We start from the raw sequence: 16,692 nt of genomic DNA, 5'->3' as shown, positions 1-16,692 counted from the left end.
CCGTCGGGTGCGTGCTCGCAAACTGTTGTCTCTTGGAAACGGATTCCAAGAAAGACTGCTGACGGAATCCGTGAAGAGGAGTAGCAGGAGAAGGAGCATCTGAATGAGCGGAATATGCCAACAAGCGACAACAGGGGCCCATGTCAGATTACGGGCCTGGCAGCAGCATGAGGAGTCGGTACGGGGGCCCATGGCAGATTAGGGGCCTGGCAGCAGCTATGGGAGGCCCGTAATCTGCCAGCACCCTATGACAAAAAATGGAACCCACCAGCAGTGTGAGGAGACCTGAAAGTGGCACATGGCAGAGTGTGGCGATGGAGACAGCAGCAATGGGAGGCCGTACAGGGACCCATGACACACTCTGGACCTGGCAGCAGCATGAGGAGGCGGTATAGGGGCCCATGGCAGATTAGGGGCCTGGCAGCAGCTATGGGAGGCCCGTAATCTGCCAGCACCCTATGACAAAAAATGGAACACACCAGCAGTGTGAGGAGACCTGAAAGTGGCACATGGCAGAGTGTGGCGATGGAGACAGCAGCAATGGGAGGCCGTACAGGGAACCATGACAGACTCTGGACTTGGCAGCAGCATGAGGAGGTGGTATAGGGGCCCATGGCAGATTAGGGGCCTGGCAGCAGCTATGGGAGGCCCGTAATCTGCCAGCACCCTATGACAAAAAATGGAACACACCAGCAGTGTGAGGAGACCTGAAAGTGGCACATGTTTGGGGCATGATTCATGGCGGATTTAGTCAGTTGTGTCAGGAACTGGTGGTTTGAAATCCAGACTAATCCACGCCTGATTCATTTTCACAAACGTGAGTCTCTCCACACTTTGGGTGGACAGTCGTGTCCTCCGCGGAGTTGCAATACCTCCTGCCGCACTAAACACGCGCTCCGATGCCACGCTACTGGCCGGGCATGACAGCCTTTCAAGGGCAAATTCAGCTAGTTGGGGCCAAAGGTCAAGTTTCGTTGCCCAGTAGTCAAGGGGATTGTCTACCTCAGTTGGCAGGGTGCTGTCCAAGTAGGCCTAAGCCTGTTGTTTGAGGTCCTGCTCCAGGTCCACCTGATGCTGCTGCTGCTGCTGCTGCTGCTGCTGCGGCTGGTTAGTAGTTTCCTCACTGCGCTGGTGAAGAAAGCTACTCATCATCGACTGCAGACTGAGGCAGCCGCTGCTGGTGGAGCTGCCACTGCTCCTACCACCCCACCCCTCCCCTGCTGCCATGGCAGCGGAACGCGAGCGCACAGGGCCCACAGTGTCTGAGGATGGACGTTGGCGCAGACAGGCAGAGACCAGCTGACTACATAGGTGGTTTTTATAGTACGTTATTTTGGCCTCCCTCTCAGCAGGTGTGAAAAAGGCCACCATTTTTGAACGGTAGCGAGGGTCCAACAAGGTGGACAGCCAAAAGTCATCCCTCTGTCTGATGGTTATTATTCGGCTGTCGCTACGCAAGCAAGCGAGCATGCTATGGGCCATTTGTGCCAAGGAATGCGAGGGACTCCCTGCCTCCATCTCCACAGCATACTGCCACGGTGCGTCTGGGTCCTCTGTCTCCTCTTCCTCCTCCTCTACCAGATGCTCCTGCTCCTCCACTCCTGTCCGCTGAGTGGAAAAACCACCCATTTCACTCAATAATTCCTGAGCACCAATGTCCTCCTCTACCTCCTCCTCTTCTTCCTGTCCTGCCCCCACAGGGGTCATGTGGCGTTGAGATCTGTGCGCCACGTCTACCGCACCCTGACCAGCCATTGTTAACAGCATTTGTTCCAGGACGTGCAACAGAGGAATGACGTCGTTCATCCCATAGTCCTGCCGACTCACGAATAGCGTGGCCTCCTCAAAGGGCCTGAGCAAGCGCAGGTGTCACGCATGAGCTGCCAATGGCTGACATCTAAGTTACACAGGGAGTACCTTTATCTGCTTTTAACATCAGGAAATCTGTGATGGCCTTTTGCTGTTCGTAAAGGCGGTCTAACATATGTAGGGTTGAATTCCACCTTGTTGCAACGTCACAGCATGAGGAGTCGGTATAGGGGCCCATGGCAGATTAGGGGCCTGGCAGCAGCTATGGGAGGCCCGTAATCTGCCAGCACCCTATGTCAAAAAATTCAACACACCAGCAGTGTGAGGAGACCTGAAAGTGGCACATGGCATGAGAGACTGTGGACCTGGCAGCAGCATGAGGAGGCGGTATATAGAGGCCTATGGCAGATTAGGGGCCTGGCAGCAGCTATAGGAGGCCCGTAATCTGCCAGCACCCTATGTCAAAAAATTCAACACACCAGCAGTGTGTGAGGAGACCTGAAAGTGGCACATGGCAGAGTGTGGCGATGGAGACAGCAGCAATGGGAGGCCGTACAGGGACCCATGAGAGACTCTGGACCTGGCAGCAGCATGAGGAGGCGGTATATAGGGGCCCATGGCAGATTAGGGGCCTGGCAGCAGCTATAGGAGGCCCGTAATCTGCCAGCACCCTATGTCAAAAAATTCTACACACCAGCAGTGTGTGAGGAGACCTGAAAGTGGCACGTGGCAGAGTGTGGCGATGGAGACAGCAGCAATGGGAGGCCGTACAGGGACCCATGAGAGACTCTGGACCTGGCAGCAGCATGAGGAGGCGGTATATAGGGGCCCATGGCAGATTAGGGGCCTGGCAGCAGCTATAGGAGGCCCGTAATCTGCCAGCACCCTATGTCAAAAAATTCTACACACCAGCAGTGTGTGAGGAGACCTGAAAGTGGCACATGGCAGAGTGTGGCGATGGAGACAGCAGCAATGGGAGGCCGTACAGGGACCCATGAGAGACTCTGGACCTGGCAGCAGCATGAGGAGGCGGTATATAGGGGCCCATGGCAGATTAGGGGCCTGGCAGCAGCTATAGGAGGCCCGTAATCTGCCAGCACCCTATGTCAAAAAATTCTACACACCAGCAGTGTGTGAGGAGACCTGAAAGTGGCACATGGCAGAGTGTGGCGATGAAGACAGCAGCAATGGGAGGCCGTACAGGGACCCATGAGAGACTCTGGACCTGGCAGCAGCATGAGGAGGCGGTATATAGGGGCCCATGGCAGATTAGGGGCCTGGCAGCAGCTATAGGAGGCCCGTAATCTGCCAGCACCCTATGTCAAAAAATTCTACACACCAGCAGTGTGTGAGGAGACCTGAAAGTGGCACATGGCAGAGTGTGGCAATGGAGACAGCAGCAATGGGAGGCCGTACAGGGACCCATGAGAGACTCTGGACCTGGCAGCAGCATGAGGAGGCGGTATATAGGGGCCCATGGCAGATTAGGGGCCTGGCAGCAGCTATAGGAGGCCCGTAATCTGCCAGCACCCTATGTCAAAAAATTCTACACACCAGCAGTGTGTGAGGAGACCTGAAAGTGGCACATGGCAGAGTGTGGCGATGGAGACAGCAGCAATGGGAGGCCGTACAGGGACCCATGAGAGACTCTGGACCTGGCAGCAGCATGAGGAGGCGGTATATAGGGGCCCATGGCAGATTAGGGGCCTGGCAGCAGCTATAGGAGGCCCGTAATCTGCCAGCACCCTATGTCAAAAAATTCTATACACCAGCAGTGTGTGAGGAGACCTGAAAGTGGCACATGGCAGAGTGTGGCGATGGAGACAGCAGCAATGGGAGGCCGTATAGGGACCCATGAGAGACTCTGGACTTGGCAGCAGCATGAGGAGGCGGTATATAGGGGCCCATGGCAGATTAGGGGCCTGGTAGCAGCTATGGGAGGCCCGTAATCTGCCAGCACCCTATGTCAAAAAATTGAAAACACAAGCAGTGTGAAGAGACCTGAATGTGGCACATGGCAGAGTGTGGCGATGGAGACAGCAGCAATGGGAGGCCGTACAGGGACCCATGAGAGACTCTGGACCTGGCAGCAGCATGAGGAGGCGGTATATAGGGGCCTATGGCAGATTAGGGGCCTGGCAGCAGCTATAGGAGGCCCGTAATCTGCCAGCACCCTATGTCAAAAAATTTTACACACCAGCAGTGTGAGGAGACCTGAAAGTGGCACATGGCAGAGTGTGGCGATGGAGACAGCAGCAATGGGAGGCCGTACAGGGACCCATGAGAGACTTTGGACTTGGCAGCAGCATGAGGAGGCGGTATATAGGGGCCCATGGCAGATTAGGGGCCTGGCAGCAGCTATAGGAGGCCCGTAATCTGCCAGCACCCTATGTCAAAAAATTCTACACACCAGCAGTGTGTGAGGAGACCTGAAAGTGGCACATGGCAGAGTGTGGCGATGGAGACAGCAGCAATGGGAGGCCGTACAGGGACCCATGAGAGACTCTGGACCTGGCAGCAGCATGAGGAGGCGGTATATAGGGGCCCATGGCAGATTAGGGGCCTGGCAGCAGCTATAGGAGGCCCGTAATCTGCCAGCACCCTATGTCAAAAAATTCTACACACCAGCAGTGTGTGAGGAGACCTGAAAGTGGCACATGGCAGAGTGTGGCGATGGAGACAGCAGCAATGGGAGGCCGTACAGGGACCCATGAGAGACTCTGGACCTGGCAGCAGCATGAGGAGGCGGTATATAGGGGCCCATGGCAGATTAGGGGCCTGGCAGCAGCTATAGGAGGCCCGTAATCTGCCAGCACCCTATGTCAAAAAATTCTACACACCAGCAGTGTGTGAGGAGACCTGAAAGTGGCACATGGCAGAGTGTGGCGATGGAGACAGCAGCAATGGGAGGCCGTACAGGGACCCATGCGAGACTCTGGACCTGGCAGCAGCATGAGGAGGCGGTATATAGGGGCCCATGGCAGATTAGGGGCCTGGCAGCAGCTATAGGAGGCCCGTAATCTGCCAGCACCCTATGTCAAAAAATTTTACACACCAGCAGTGTGAGGAGACCTGAAAGTGGCACATGGCAGAGTGTGGCGATGGAGACAGCAGCAATGGGAGGCCGTACAGGGACCCATGAGAGACTCTGGACTTGGCAGCAGCATGAGGAGGCGGTATATAGGGGCCCATGGCAGATTAGGGGCCTGGCAGCAGCTATGGGAGGCCCGTAATCTGCCAGCACCCTATGACAAAAAATGGAACACACCAGCAGTGTGTGAGAAGACCTGAAAGTGGCACATGTTTGAGGCATGATTCATGGCGGATTTAGTCAGTTGTGTCAGGAACTGGTGGTTTGAAATCCAGACTAATCCACGCCTGATTCATTTTCACAAACGTGAGTCTCTCCACACTTTGGGTGGACAGTCGTGTCCTCCGCGGAGTTACAATACCTCCTGCCGCACTAAACACGCGCTCCGATGCCACGCTACTGGCCGGGCATGACAGCCTTTCAAGGGCAAATTCAGCTAGTTGGGGCCAAAGGTCAAGTTTCGTTGCCCAGTAGTCAAGGGGATTGTCTACCTCGGTTGGCAGGGTGCTGTCCAAGTAGGCCCAAGCCTGTTGTTTGAGGTCCTGCTCCAGGTCCACCTGATGCTGCTGCTGCTGCTGCTGCGGCTGGTTAGTAGTTTCCTCACTGCGCTGGTGAAGAAAGCTACTCATCATCGACTGCAGACTGAGGCAGCCGCTGCTGGTGGAGCTGCCACTGCTCCTACCACCCCACCCCTCCCCTGCTGCCATGGCAGCGGAACGCGAGCGCACAGGGCCCACAGTGTCTGAGGATGGACGTTGGCGCACAAAGGCAGAGACCAACTGACTACATAGGTGGTTTTTATAGTACGTTATTTTGGCCTCCCTCTCAGCAGGTGTGAAAAAGGCCACCATTTTTGAACGGTAGCGAGGGTCCAACAAGGTGGACAGCCAAAAGTCATCCCTCTGTCTGATGGTTATTATTCGGCTGTCGCTACGCAAGCAACCGAGCATGCTATGGGCCATTTGTGCCAAGGAATGCGAGGGACTCCCTGCCTCCATCTCCACAGCATACTGCCACGGTGCGTCTGGGTCCTCTGTCTCCTCTTCCTCCTCCTCTACCAGATGCTCCTGCTCCTCCACTCCTGTCCGCTGAGTGGAAAAACCACCCATTTCACTCAATAATTCCTGAGCACAAATGTCCTCCTCTACCTCCTCCTCTTCTTCCTGTCCTGCCCCCACAGGGGTCATGTGGCGTTGAGATCTGTGCGCCACGTCTACCGCACCCTGACCAGCCATTGTTAACAGCATTTGTTCAAGGACGTGCAACAGAGGAATGACGTCGTTCATCCCATAGTCCTGCCGACTCACGAATAGCGTGGCCTCCTCAAAGGGCCTGAGCAAGCGGCAGGTGTCACGCATGAGCTGCCAATGGCTGACATCGAAGTTACACAGGGGAGTACCTTTATCCGCTTGTAACATCAGGAAATCGGTGATGGCCTTTCGCTGCTCGTAAAGGCGGTCTAACATGTGTAGGGTTGAATTCCACCTTGTTGCAACGTCGCAGATCAGGCGATGCTGTGGAATTCCGTTCTGCCGCTGCAGCTCAAGGAGGGTGTGCTTTGCGGTGTAGGAATGGCTGAAATGCATGCAAAGTTTACGTGACATTTTAAGGATGTCTTGCAGTGGGATGGTGGATTTTAGGAACCGCTTGACAACCAGATTGAATACGTGAGCCATGCATGGCGCATGGCACAACCTTCCTTGACGCAGAGCAGACACCATGTTCTTTCCGTTGTCGGTCAACATGGTTCCGATTTTCAGTTTGCGCGGAGACAGCCATCTGTCGATTTCTCTGTTCATTACACTCAGAAGTTCCTCCCCTGTGTGACTACGTTCGCCAAGGCATACCAGGTGCAGAACAGCGTGACACCGTTGCGCCCTGCACATGTGATATGCCGGTCGGGTAATGGGACTTGGCACGGGGGTGGCGGCTGAGGACACGGCGGAAGAAGAGGTGGTAGAGGCGGACATCTTTGCCGGACCAAGGACGTGCAAACGTGGAGGCAAAAGCGGCGTGACCTGTCCAAGTTGCTGGTGCGGCTGTGACGGCACCACGTTCACCCAGTGGGCTGTAAATGACATGTACTGTCCCTGACCGTAGTTACAGCTCCACACGTCGGCGCTGCCGTGCACTTTGGCAGAGACCGACATGCTCAAAGACTGGCCCACCATGTCTTCTACATGTGAATGCAGGGCTGGCACTGCCTTTTTGGCGAAGAAATGACGGCTTGGCACTCTCCACCGCGGCGCGGCACAAGCCATCATTTCTCTGAAAGGTGCTGAGTCCACCACTTGGAAAGGGAGGGACTGCAGCACCAGCAACTTGGACAGGAGGACGTTCAGCTTTTGCACCGTCGGGTGCGTGCTCGCAAACTGTTGTCTCTTGGAAACGGATTCCAAGAAAGACTGCTGACGGAATCCGTGAAGAGGAGTAGCAGGAGAAGGAGCATCTGAATGAGCGGAAGATGCCAACGAGCGACAACTCCCCTCAGCAGAGGTGTTGGAGCCTTGACTGGCTGATGGAGGGCGATTGACGTCGGGTGACGGAGCAAGTAACGGAGCGGGTGATGGAGCGGGGGCTGGGGCGGGCAGAACCGCCGTATCTTTATCACGGTTTTCCCAGGCCACCAAATGGCGACGCTGCATATGCTGCCGCAACGCTGTAGTCCCAACATGGGCCCCCTGGCCACGCTTGACTTTCTGGCCACATAGTCGACATACGGCTACGTTTACTTCCTCGGGCGGCTTGACGAAAAATTGCCACACCGCCGAGTAGGAAACTTTGCCCCCGATACTCCTCACTGGCTGACTGCTGCTTCCTCCGTGCACACCGGCACCACTACTGGCCGTGGTGGTAGGCTGCAGTGGAGCTGGTGCTCTACTCCGTGGCCGTTTGGCTCCACTGACACTGCTTCTACTGACACTGCTGCGACCCTGCTGCTGTCTCCTGGGCAACCCACCGACTGTTTCGCTCACTGCCAAGCTGCCACCCTCTTCTCCTGATGATGCGGAAGAAATTGCCTGATGACGACGAGGCTGCCAAGTGCGATCAACCTCCTCATCATCAAGTAGGGTCTCCGCCTCACTACTAGCCCCCTCGGCTGCGTCTGGGTCAGGAGACAGACCTGTCTCTAGACCGGCTACCGGGCCACTCTCCTCGCCACTACTTCTTTGCCTGGCTGCTGAAAAGGCGGATGTCTCCCCCCGTTCCTGACCGCCCTCTGTTAGCTCTTCCTCACTGTACAGTGGGGCTGAGCCCACAGCATGCGATACTTCGCTTGGTGAGGGAACACCAAAGGACAGGGGCAGGTAGAGGACACGTGATTTCAGTGGGCTTGGTCCCGGGCCATGCCAACTAACGGTTGTGTCTGACGTACCCACCGACCGTTGGCTGTAGGTGTCAGAGGTGACCTGGGAAGAGGAAGACGACCGAGCCAACCAATCGATGACGGCAGGGTTGTCGGTGGAGACACGACCGCTGGATGACACCGGGAGCACTGGCCTCTGGCTGCGAATAGTGCTGCCTCGACCCCTTCCTCTGCTGCCACGTCTGCTCGCTCCTAAAACATTGCCTCCTCTGCCACTCCTCTGCATGTTGTCTGACATACTCTTTAATTCAACGATTCTGTGTCCCTGAGTAACAATTCTGTGTCCCTGAGTAACAATTCTGTGTCTGTCCCTGAGTAACAATTCTGTGGCCCTAAGTAACGGTTCTGTGTCCCTCAGTAACAATTCTGTGTCCCTCAGTAACAATTCTGTGTCTGTCCCTGAGTAACAATTATGTGGCCCTAAGTAACGTTTCTGTGGCCCTCAGTAACAATTCTGTGTCCCCCTGATTAACGTTTATGTGGCCCTAAGTAACGGTTCTGTGGCCCTCAGTAACGGTTCTGTGGCCCTCAGTAACAATTCTGTGTCCCTGATTAACGTTTCTGTGGCCCTAAGTAACGGTTCTGTGGCCCTCAGTAACAATTCTGTGTCCCTGATTAACGTTTATGTGGCCCTAAGTAACGGTTCTGTGGCCCTCAGTAACAATTCTGTGTCCCTCAGTAACAATTCTGTGTCTGTCCCTGATTAACGTTTACGTGGCCCTAAGTAACGGTTCTGTGGCCCTCAGTAACAATTCTGTGTCCCTGATTAACGTTTCTGTGGCCCTAAGTAACGGTTCTGTGGCCCTCAGTAAAAATTCTGTGTCCCTCAAGAAACAATTCTGTGTCTGTCCGTGAGTAACAATTCTGTGGCCCTAAGTAACGGTTCTGTGGCCCTAAGTAACAATTCTGTGTCCCTGATTAACGTTTATGTGGCCCTAAGTAATGGTTCTGTGGCCCTCAGTAACAATTCTGTGTCCCTGATTAACGTTTATGTGGCCCTAAGTAACGGTTCTGTGGCCCTCAGTAACAATTCTGTGTACCTCAGTAACAATTCTGTGTCTGTCCCTGATTAACGTTTACGTGGCCCTAAGTAACGGTTCTGTGGCCCTCAGTAACAATTCTGTGTACCTCAGTAACAATTCTGTGTCTGTCCCTGATTAACGTTTACGTGGCCCTAAGTAACGGTTCTGTGGCCCTCAGTAACAATTCTGTGTCCCTGAGTAACAATTCTGTGGCCCTAAGTAACGGTTCTGTGGCCCTCAGTAACAATTCTGTGTCCCTGTGTAACAATTCTGTGTCTGTGCGAGTAACAATTCTGTGGCCCTAAGTAACAGTTCTGTGGCCCTCAGTAACAGTTCTGTGTCCCTGAGTAACAATTCTGTGTCTGTGCGAGTAACAATTCTGTGGCCCTAAGTAACAGTTCTGTGGCCCTCAGTAACAATTCTGTGTCCCTGAGTAACAATTCTGTGGCCCTAAGTAACGGTTCTGTGGCTCTCAGTAACAATTCTGTGGCCCTAAGTAACGGTTCTGTGGCTCTCAGTAACAATTCTGTGTCTGTGCGAGTAACAATTCTGTGGCCCTAAGTAACAGTTCTGTGGCCCTCAGTAACAGTTCTGTGTCCCTGAGTAACAATTCTGTGTCTGTGCGAGTAACAATTCTGTGGCCCTAAGTAACGGTTCTGTGGCCCTCAGTAACAATTCTGTGTCCCTGTGTAACAATTCTGTGTCTGTGCGAGTAACAATTCTGTGGCCCTAAGTAACGGTTATGTGGCCCTCAGTAACAATTCTGTGTCCCTGAGTAACAATTCTGTGTCTGTGCGAGTAACAATTCTGTGGCCCTAAGTAACAGTTCTGTGGCCCTCAGTAACAATTCTGTGTCCCTGAGTAAAAATTCTGTGGCCCTAAGTAACGGTTCTGTGGCTCTCAGTAACAATTCTGTGTCCCTGTGTAACAATTCTGTGTCTGTGCGAGTAACAATTCTGTGGCCCTAAGTAACAGTTCTGTGGCCCTCAGTAACAGTTCTGTATCCCTGAGTAACAATTCTGTGTCTGTGCGAGTAACAATTCTGTGGCCCTAAGTAACAGTTCTGTGGCTCTCAGTAACAATTCTGTGTCCCTGAGTAACAATTCTGTGGCCCTAAGTAACGGTTCTGTGGCCCTCAGTAACAATTCTGTGTCCCTGTGTAACAATTCTGTGTCTGTGCGAGTAACAATTCTGTGGCCCTAAGTAACGGTTCTGTGGCCCTCAGTAACAATTCTGTGTCCCTGAGTAACAATTCTGTGTCTGTGCGAGTAACAATTCTGTGGCCCTAAGTAACAGTTCTGTGGCCCTCAGTAACAATTCTGTGTCCCTGAGTAACAATTCTGTGGCCCTAAGTAACGGTTCTGTGGCTCTCAGTAACAATTCTGTGTCCCTGTGTAACAATTCTGTGTCTGTGCGAGTAACAATTCTGTGGCCCTAAGTAACAGTTCTGTGGCCCTCAGTAACAGTTCTGTGTCCCTGAGTAACAATTCTGTGTCTGTGCGAGTAACAATTCTGTGGCCCTAAGTAACAGTTCTGTGGCCCTCAGTAACAATTCTGTGTCCCTGAGTAACAATTCTGTGGCCCTAAGTAACGGTTCTGTGGCCCTCAGTAACAATTCTGTGTCCCTGTGTAACAATTCTGTGTCTGTGCGAGTAACAATTCTGTGGCCCTAAGTAACGGTTCTGTGGCCCTCAGTAACAATTCTGTGTCCCTGAGTAACAATTCTGTGTCTGTGCGAGTAACAATTCTGTGGCCCTAAGTAACAGTTCTGTGGCCCTCAGTAACAATTCTGTGTCTGTCCCTGAGTAACAATTCTGTGGCCCTAACTAAAGTTTCTGTGGCCCTAAGTAACAGTTCTGTGGCCCTCAGTAACAATTCTGTGTCTGTCCCTGAGTAACAATTCTGTGGCCCTAACTAAAGTTTCTGTGGCCCTAAGTAACAATTCTCTGGCACTCAGTAACAATTCTGTCTGTCCCTGAGTAACAATTCTGTGGCCCTAATAACGTTTCTGTGGCCCTAAGTAACAGTTCTGTGGCCCTCAGTAACAATTCTGTGTCTGTCCCTGAGTAACAATTCTGTGGCCCTAACTAAAGTTTCTGTGGCCCTAAGTAACAATTCTCTGGCACTCAGTAACAATTCTGTCTGTCCCTGAGTAACAATTCTGTGGCCCTAATAACGTTTCTGTGGCCCTAAGTAACAATTCTCTGGCACTCAGTAACAATTCTGTCTGTCCCTGAGTAAGAATTCTGTGGCCCTAACTAGCGTTTCTTTGTCCCTAAGTAACGATTCTGTGGCCCTGAGTAATGGTTCTCTGTCCCTAAGTAACGTTTCTCTGTCCCCAAGTATCGTTTCTGTGGCCCTAACTCTGTCCCTAATACAGAGCGGTCTGCCTCTGTTCAATGACTGCAGGCAAATGAAGAATTCCAAAATGGCCGCTATTTATAGCTCGACCATTACACAGTGCTGGCTGGCTGGCTGCTGATTGGCTGATGCGATCACATGTCATTGAGGAATGCATTATGGGTCAGCGCGCCTTGTCTGCGCGCCTTCCCAGACATCCCCGCTCCGTCGCCGCACATGTCCGCCGCCATTTTCGGAAAAATTTCGATTCGCGCGTCCGAAGTAGGCTATTTTTCGGATTCGGCGCGAATCGAAATTTTTCCGATATTCGACTCGAATTCCACTTCGGCTACTTCGATTCGCTCATCTCTAATTAGGAGAATGCCCCGATGTTGTCAGGCATGCATACACACACGTGGGGGCCATACAAACTACTGGGTACCATTTTGAGTTGCTGCAATGAAATTTCAGCAAAATGGACTAGCCTGCTGGATTATTTTTTCACTTTGATTTTCAGGGTGCCTTTAAATTCAGTCCTCTGTAGGTTGATAATTTTAATTTCCATAAAATGATCGGGCATGCATACACACTCACCAGCCACTTTATTAACTACACCTTGCTAGTGCCAAGAAAATCTCCCCCACACCATTATACCACCACCACCAGCCTGAACCATTGATACAAGGTAGGATGGATCCATGCCTTCATATTGTTTAGGCCAAATTCTGACCCTACTATCTGAATGTCACAGCAACCAGTCTGCCCATTCTTCTGTGACCTCTGACATCAACAAGGCATTTTCATCCACACAACTGCTGCTCCCTGGACATTTGCTCATTTTTGGAACATTCTCTGTAAACCCTAGAGATGGTTGTGCGTGAAAATCACAGGAGATTAGCAGTTTTTGAAATACTTAGACTAGCCTGTCTAGCACCAACAACCATGCCACGTTCAAAGTGACTTAAATCCCCTTTCTAACTACCCTGTAAAAGGAAGATTCTTATACTTACCCATTTTCAAAGTGTTCCTGTCACGTGATCTCCCCAATGGCAGGGTTTGGGGAGAGGAGAGAGTGTGCTGACAATGGATGGAAAGCCTAGGTGGTGACATCACACGTAGGCTTACTATGGGGCATCCGTTGTATGTTGTCCCTCCTCTCACCTGAAGTCGGCTGCTGGGAGCCATGACCAGCACCCTGAGAATAGGTAAGTATGAGCATCTTCTTCCTACATGGTAGTTATTATAGGTGTTAGAAGGGGGGTGAGAGCCACTTTAAGCTTAGTTAGAGCCTGTCTAAGTCTACTTCAATGTTATTAAATATGAACTTTCCATTTCAACGTGCAGCGCTGTAATTTTCTGCAAAATCAATTCAATTTGGCAACCTGAGGGTGAATCAAAACTATAATTTCCTGCATGTGTGACTGGCTCATTGATTTTCCCAGAAGTCTGCACTAAAATACTAAAACGTCCTCCTTGAACACTAGTCAGGTATATTCAAGATGCAGCAGGGAAAGTGAAGGAAGCACAGATCAACAGCTGAAATGAAGCAGTGACAGGGAGATCCTTGCACTGCAGGTTCTCAGGTACAGTTTCCTCTCCAGCAAAGAGAACAGTGAGCAGCACAGTAACGACATCAACCAATCTCACTCCAAATCTGGTGAGACTAGCAGCCAGGGGGAGCAGTACCTTAGATGATCTCACATTGCAGATATACTGTGCAATTATGAGGCTCAATGCAAAGAAATGCCTAAAAGCAGAAAGTGCACTGCTGTTTTCTTTTTTTTTTTTTAAGGTAGATTTTACAAGGTGCTGCTAAGGCACAATTAACATTTCCACATGTTCCCTACAAGGTAACAAATATTTAAATTTTGAGTTCAGATCCACATTAATCATATTGGATATGAACAAGCCTTTTGTGACCTTCACCTGGCTTTGTCAATATTGGAATCCTAAGCGTATCAAATACAACTAAAACGTTTCTGATTTCTCATAGATTCACTCATGTCAGGATTGCAAATCATATTTAACATCCTGCACGATGCTACTGATGTTTTCCCAGTCGCTGCTCTCGGTAGGCTCAAAATTCACTTCATGGGTGTTTTCACTGAACTGCTTGAGGTAAAAAAAAAAATAGAAAGAAAAGAAAAAATGTCTTTGTCCTTATACTAAACCATAAAAATATCATTTTTGTTATTCAATGCGTACATTTCATTGTTACATATAGATCGGCTACCATGCTGAAGGCCTTCAGGAATTATTAATGAACAGACACTTATTCTCCTCTGGTAGCGGGCTGAACAATATAAAGAAAATTATGGATATGCTGAAGAAGGTAGGAACTTTTCAAGCACTGAGATAATGCCATGAAATGAAACCTGAGCATTAACTTATACACAGCGTGCAACAACACACCGCGCATATAAATTATGTAAATCATATAAAATCTCCCACATGGAATTGTGCAATAACAGGAAACAATGCAATACACATTGTTTATATAACACAAAGGGGAGAGTCAGCTAAATTACTGGGATGAGCAAATGAAATGTAAAGGATTGAGTCCCAAATTGCGCCAAAGGTCTGACCTGGTAGGTTGTTCTCAGTAGTATCGGCCACTACCTGCCAAGTGATTGGCTTTTCTTCAGATCCCTCTAGGTAACAGGCTTAGTTAGACTGATAATAATGTGTTGTTGTTTTTTATTTTTCAGTATTACCAAACACAACCTCATGAGTGCCTAACTTCTGATTCAGGGGGGTAAAATTCACACCTAGGTCCTAAATTAAAAGGGAACACTAACTAAGGCTTATACTTGTTCAAAGGGTAGAAGTCCTAGTCCCTTTTTAACTTCCCCCACTGGCCACCAGTACACCTGATTTTGGCTAGCATTGGGGCCCAAGATGACATTTGAGCGCCCTTAACAATGTGTTATTGTAATCCCCCAAACCGAATCCCAAATTAGGGTGGAACTTTCCCTTTAAGAAGAGAGTAACAATATGTTGGCCAGTGACCTCTCTAATGCTACAGTATTTAAAATATTTTCTTTTAGTGGTACTTCAGTGTTCATTAAAATGTTCTCAGGAAGGCCTTTAATGTAGAAGAGACATTGAATGTCTTTTCTGTAATAAATGCTTCTCACTAGGACTACCCCAGACTGCATGAAATCTGAAATACAGTAAAATTACTACTGAAACCCTGACAGGCATATCTCTTGTGAACAAACCATCGGTCCACCTACTACACTATATGCCTTTATAGATAAAACATTACAAAAACTCCATTTTCAAACACCTCCTGACTGCAACTATGACATGTATATGGGCAATGTGGGGAAAAAAACCAACGCGTACAGTGGCACGACAGAATTAGTGAGATCCAGCAAATGCAGAATCTCACCATAGCTTTAAGAAATCAAGAAGAGAAACACTTTCGCATTTTGACACCCTAATTCCTTTTTTAAAGATACCACAACCCCAACTGATCCAGAAAACCATAACTACCAGGTCTCATAACCTTTGAATACCAACATTCTAAGGGCAGATGGAGATGACTTTGGAGTAGGAGGGGACATCCATCCCATACCCCTTCTGCCCCACCTTCTTTCTTTTTTTTTTCTCTCCCTCTATTGTCCCCATCATGTGATGCTCCCATATATTGTTCTCCAGATCCTTCATCTAGTAAAGTCCTCATCATGTGATGATCCCGTATATAGTTCTCCAGATCCTTCATTAATGAATGTCCCCATCATGTGATGATCCCATATATTGTTCTCTAGGTCAGCCTTTCTCAACCAGGGTGCCCAGGCACCATGGGGTGCCTTCAGGCATTTTCAGGGGTGCCTTGGCAATATGCTTAAAAACTGCCCAAAAATTGTATACAAGCCAGCAGGTGGATGGAGCCTGCCTTTTAGTTGCACAAAGCCATAGGATTTCATTGCACACTTTTACAACCTACCAGCACCTTAATAACCAATTACATAATTAGTTCATAAGGATGATATTAGGTGCCTGCACAGCATCCTTGTTTGCCCCTCCCCTGCCCCTCTTTATCAGCAATGGGGTCACATTAGCTGAGTGAGGGAGAGAAACTAAGGGAGAAACACTGGAATACTAGTCAGTCAGTACCAGTTTGCAAAGGAATATTTGCTTTGGAAGAATAAATCACCTCTATCGTTGGTGTCCTACGTGTGTGGATGTTGCTGCATTATGTAAAACTATTAGAATAGTTTTTTATATTTTAGAATGGGGTGCCTTGAGATTGTGCAGAATGTTAAAGGGTACCTTGAGATTTTCCTTAATTTTAAAGGGTTCCTTGACTGTAAAAAGATTGAGAAACACTGGCCTAGATCCTTCATCTATTAAAGTCCCCATCATGTGATGATCCCATATATTGTTCTTCAGATCCTTCGTTAATGAATGTCCCATCATGTGATGACCCCAAATATTGTTCTCCAGATCCTTCATTAATGAATGTCCCTATCATGTGATGACCCCGTATATTGTTCTTCATAGCCTTCATCTATTACCTCTTTCATCATCACAATCTTTTTTCCTTAACCTCCCAATAAAAGAAAAACAAGGAGAACAGTTGTGACATTGGTCATAGCTTTTTGTAAGCAACCCAATTAGAGGAATGGCATGGTGCATATGTATTTCTATAGACAAGGAACCTGACAGGTTGCTCAATGATTATAGACATTGTATAATTAGATTGTAAACTTGTAGATTGCTACACATGCATTGAGACCTTTAATCTTGATAGATAATCAAACAATTGTAAATCCTTCTGTTTTCTTCTTAAAGAACCAATTAAATAAATACTTTTTATCTGCCTCCCACCAATGATTCTTTTGAATGTACATTGAGCTGCACATACTTAGCTCAGTGTACATTCTTGACATGCCTTGGTGCTGGTATGAATAAACTCCCACAGGAGTTTCATCATCCTAGGCCAGCTAATTAGGAAGATGCCAAAATTAGAAGAAGACTGGGCAAAGATGTCTTTGATGCTGAGGGACATGAAAAAAGGGAGTAAGTATAGTGGACTTTGGTTCAATTTTAAGGGA

At 49.5% G+C, this 16,692-nt stretch overlaps 1 protein-coding gene across 1 annotated transcript in view; it reads left to right on the top strand.

The window, feature by feature from the left end:
* The window catches only part of LOC149450248 (vitellogenin-1-like), a 201,681-nt gene that overhangs the window by 72,541 nt on the left and 112,448 nt on the right, over positions 1-16,692 (top strand). The window contains exons 14-15 of the mRNA XM_089692207.1: positions 13,623-13,747; positions 13,854-13,961. Of these exons, the coding sequence (XP_089548333.1) occupies positions 13,623-13,747; positions 13,854-13,961 (233 nt within the window). The remainder of the gene's footprint in view (positions 1-13,622; positions 13,748-13,853; positions 13,962-16,692) is intronic.

The sequence above is a fragment of the Staurois parvus genome, unplaced genomic scaffold (genome assembly GCF_062004578.1).
Source record: "Staurois parvus isolate SC_StPar_1 unplaced genomic scaffold, SC_StPar_1.0 ptg000578l, whole genome shotgun sequence".
NCBI lineage: Eukaryota > Metazoa > Chordata > Amphibia > Anura > Ranidae > Staurois > Staurois parvus.
The sequence above is the reverse complement of the archived record's forward strand: the minus strand, read 5'-3'. Positions and strand labels throughout refer to the sequence as shown.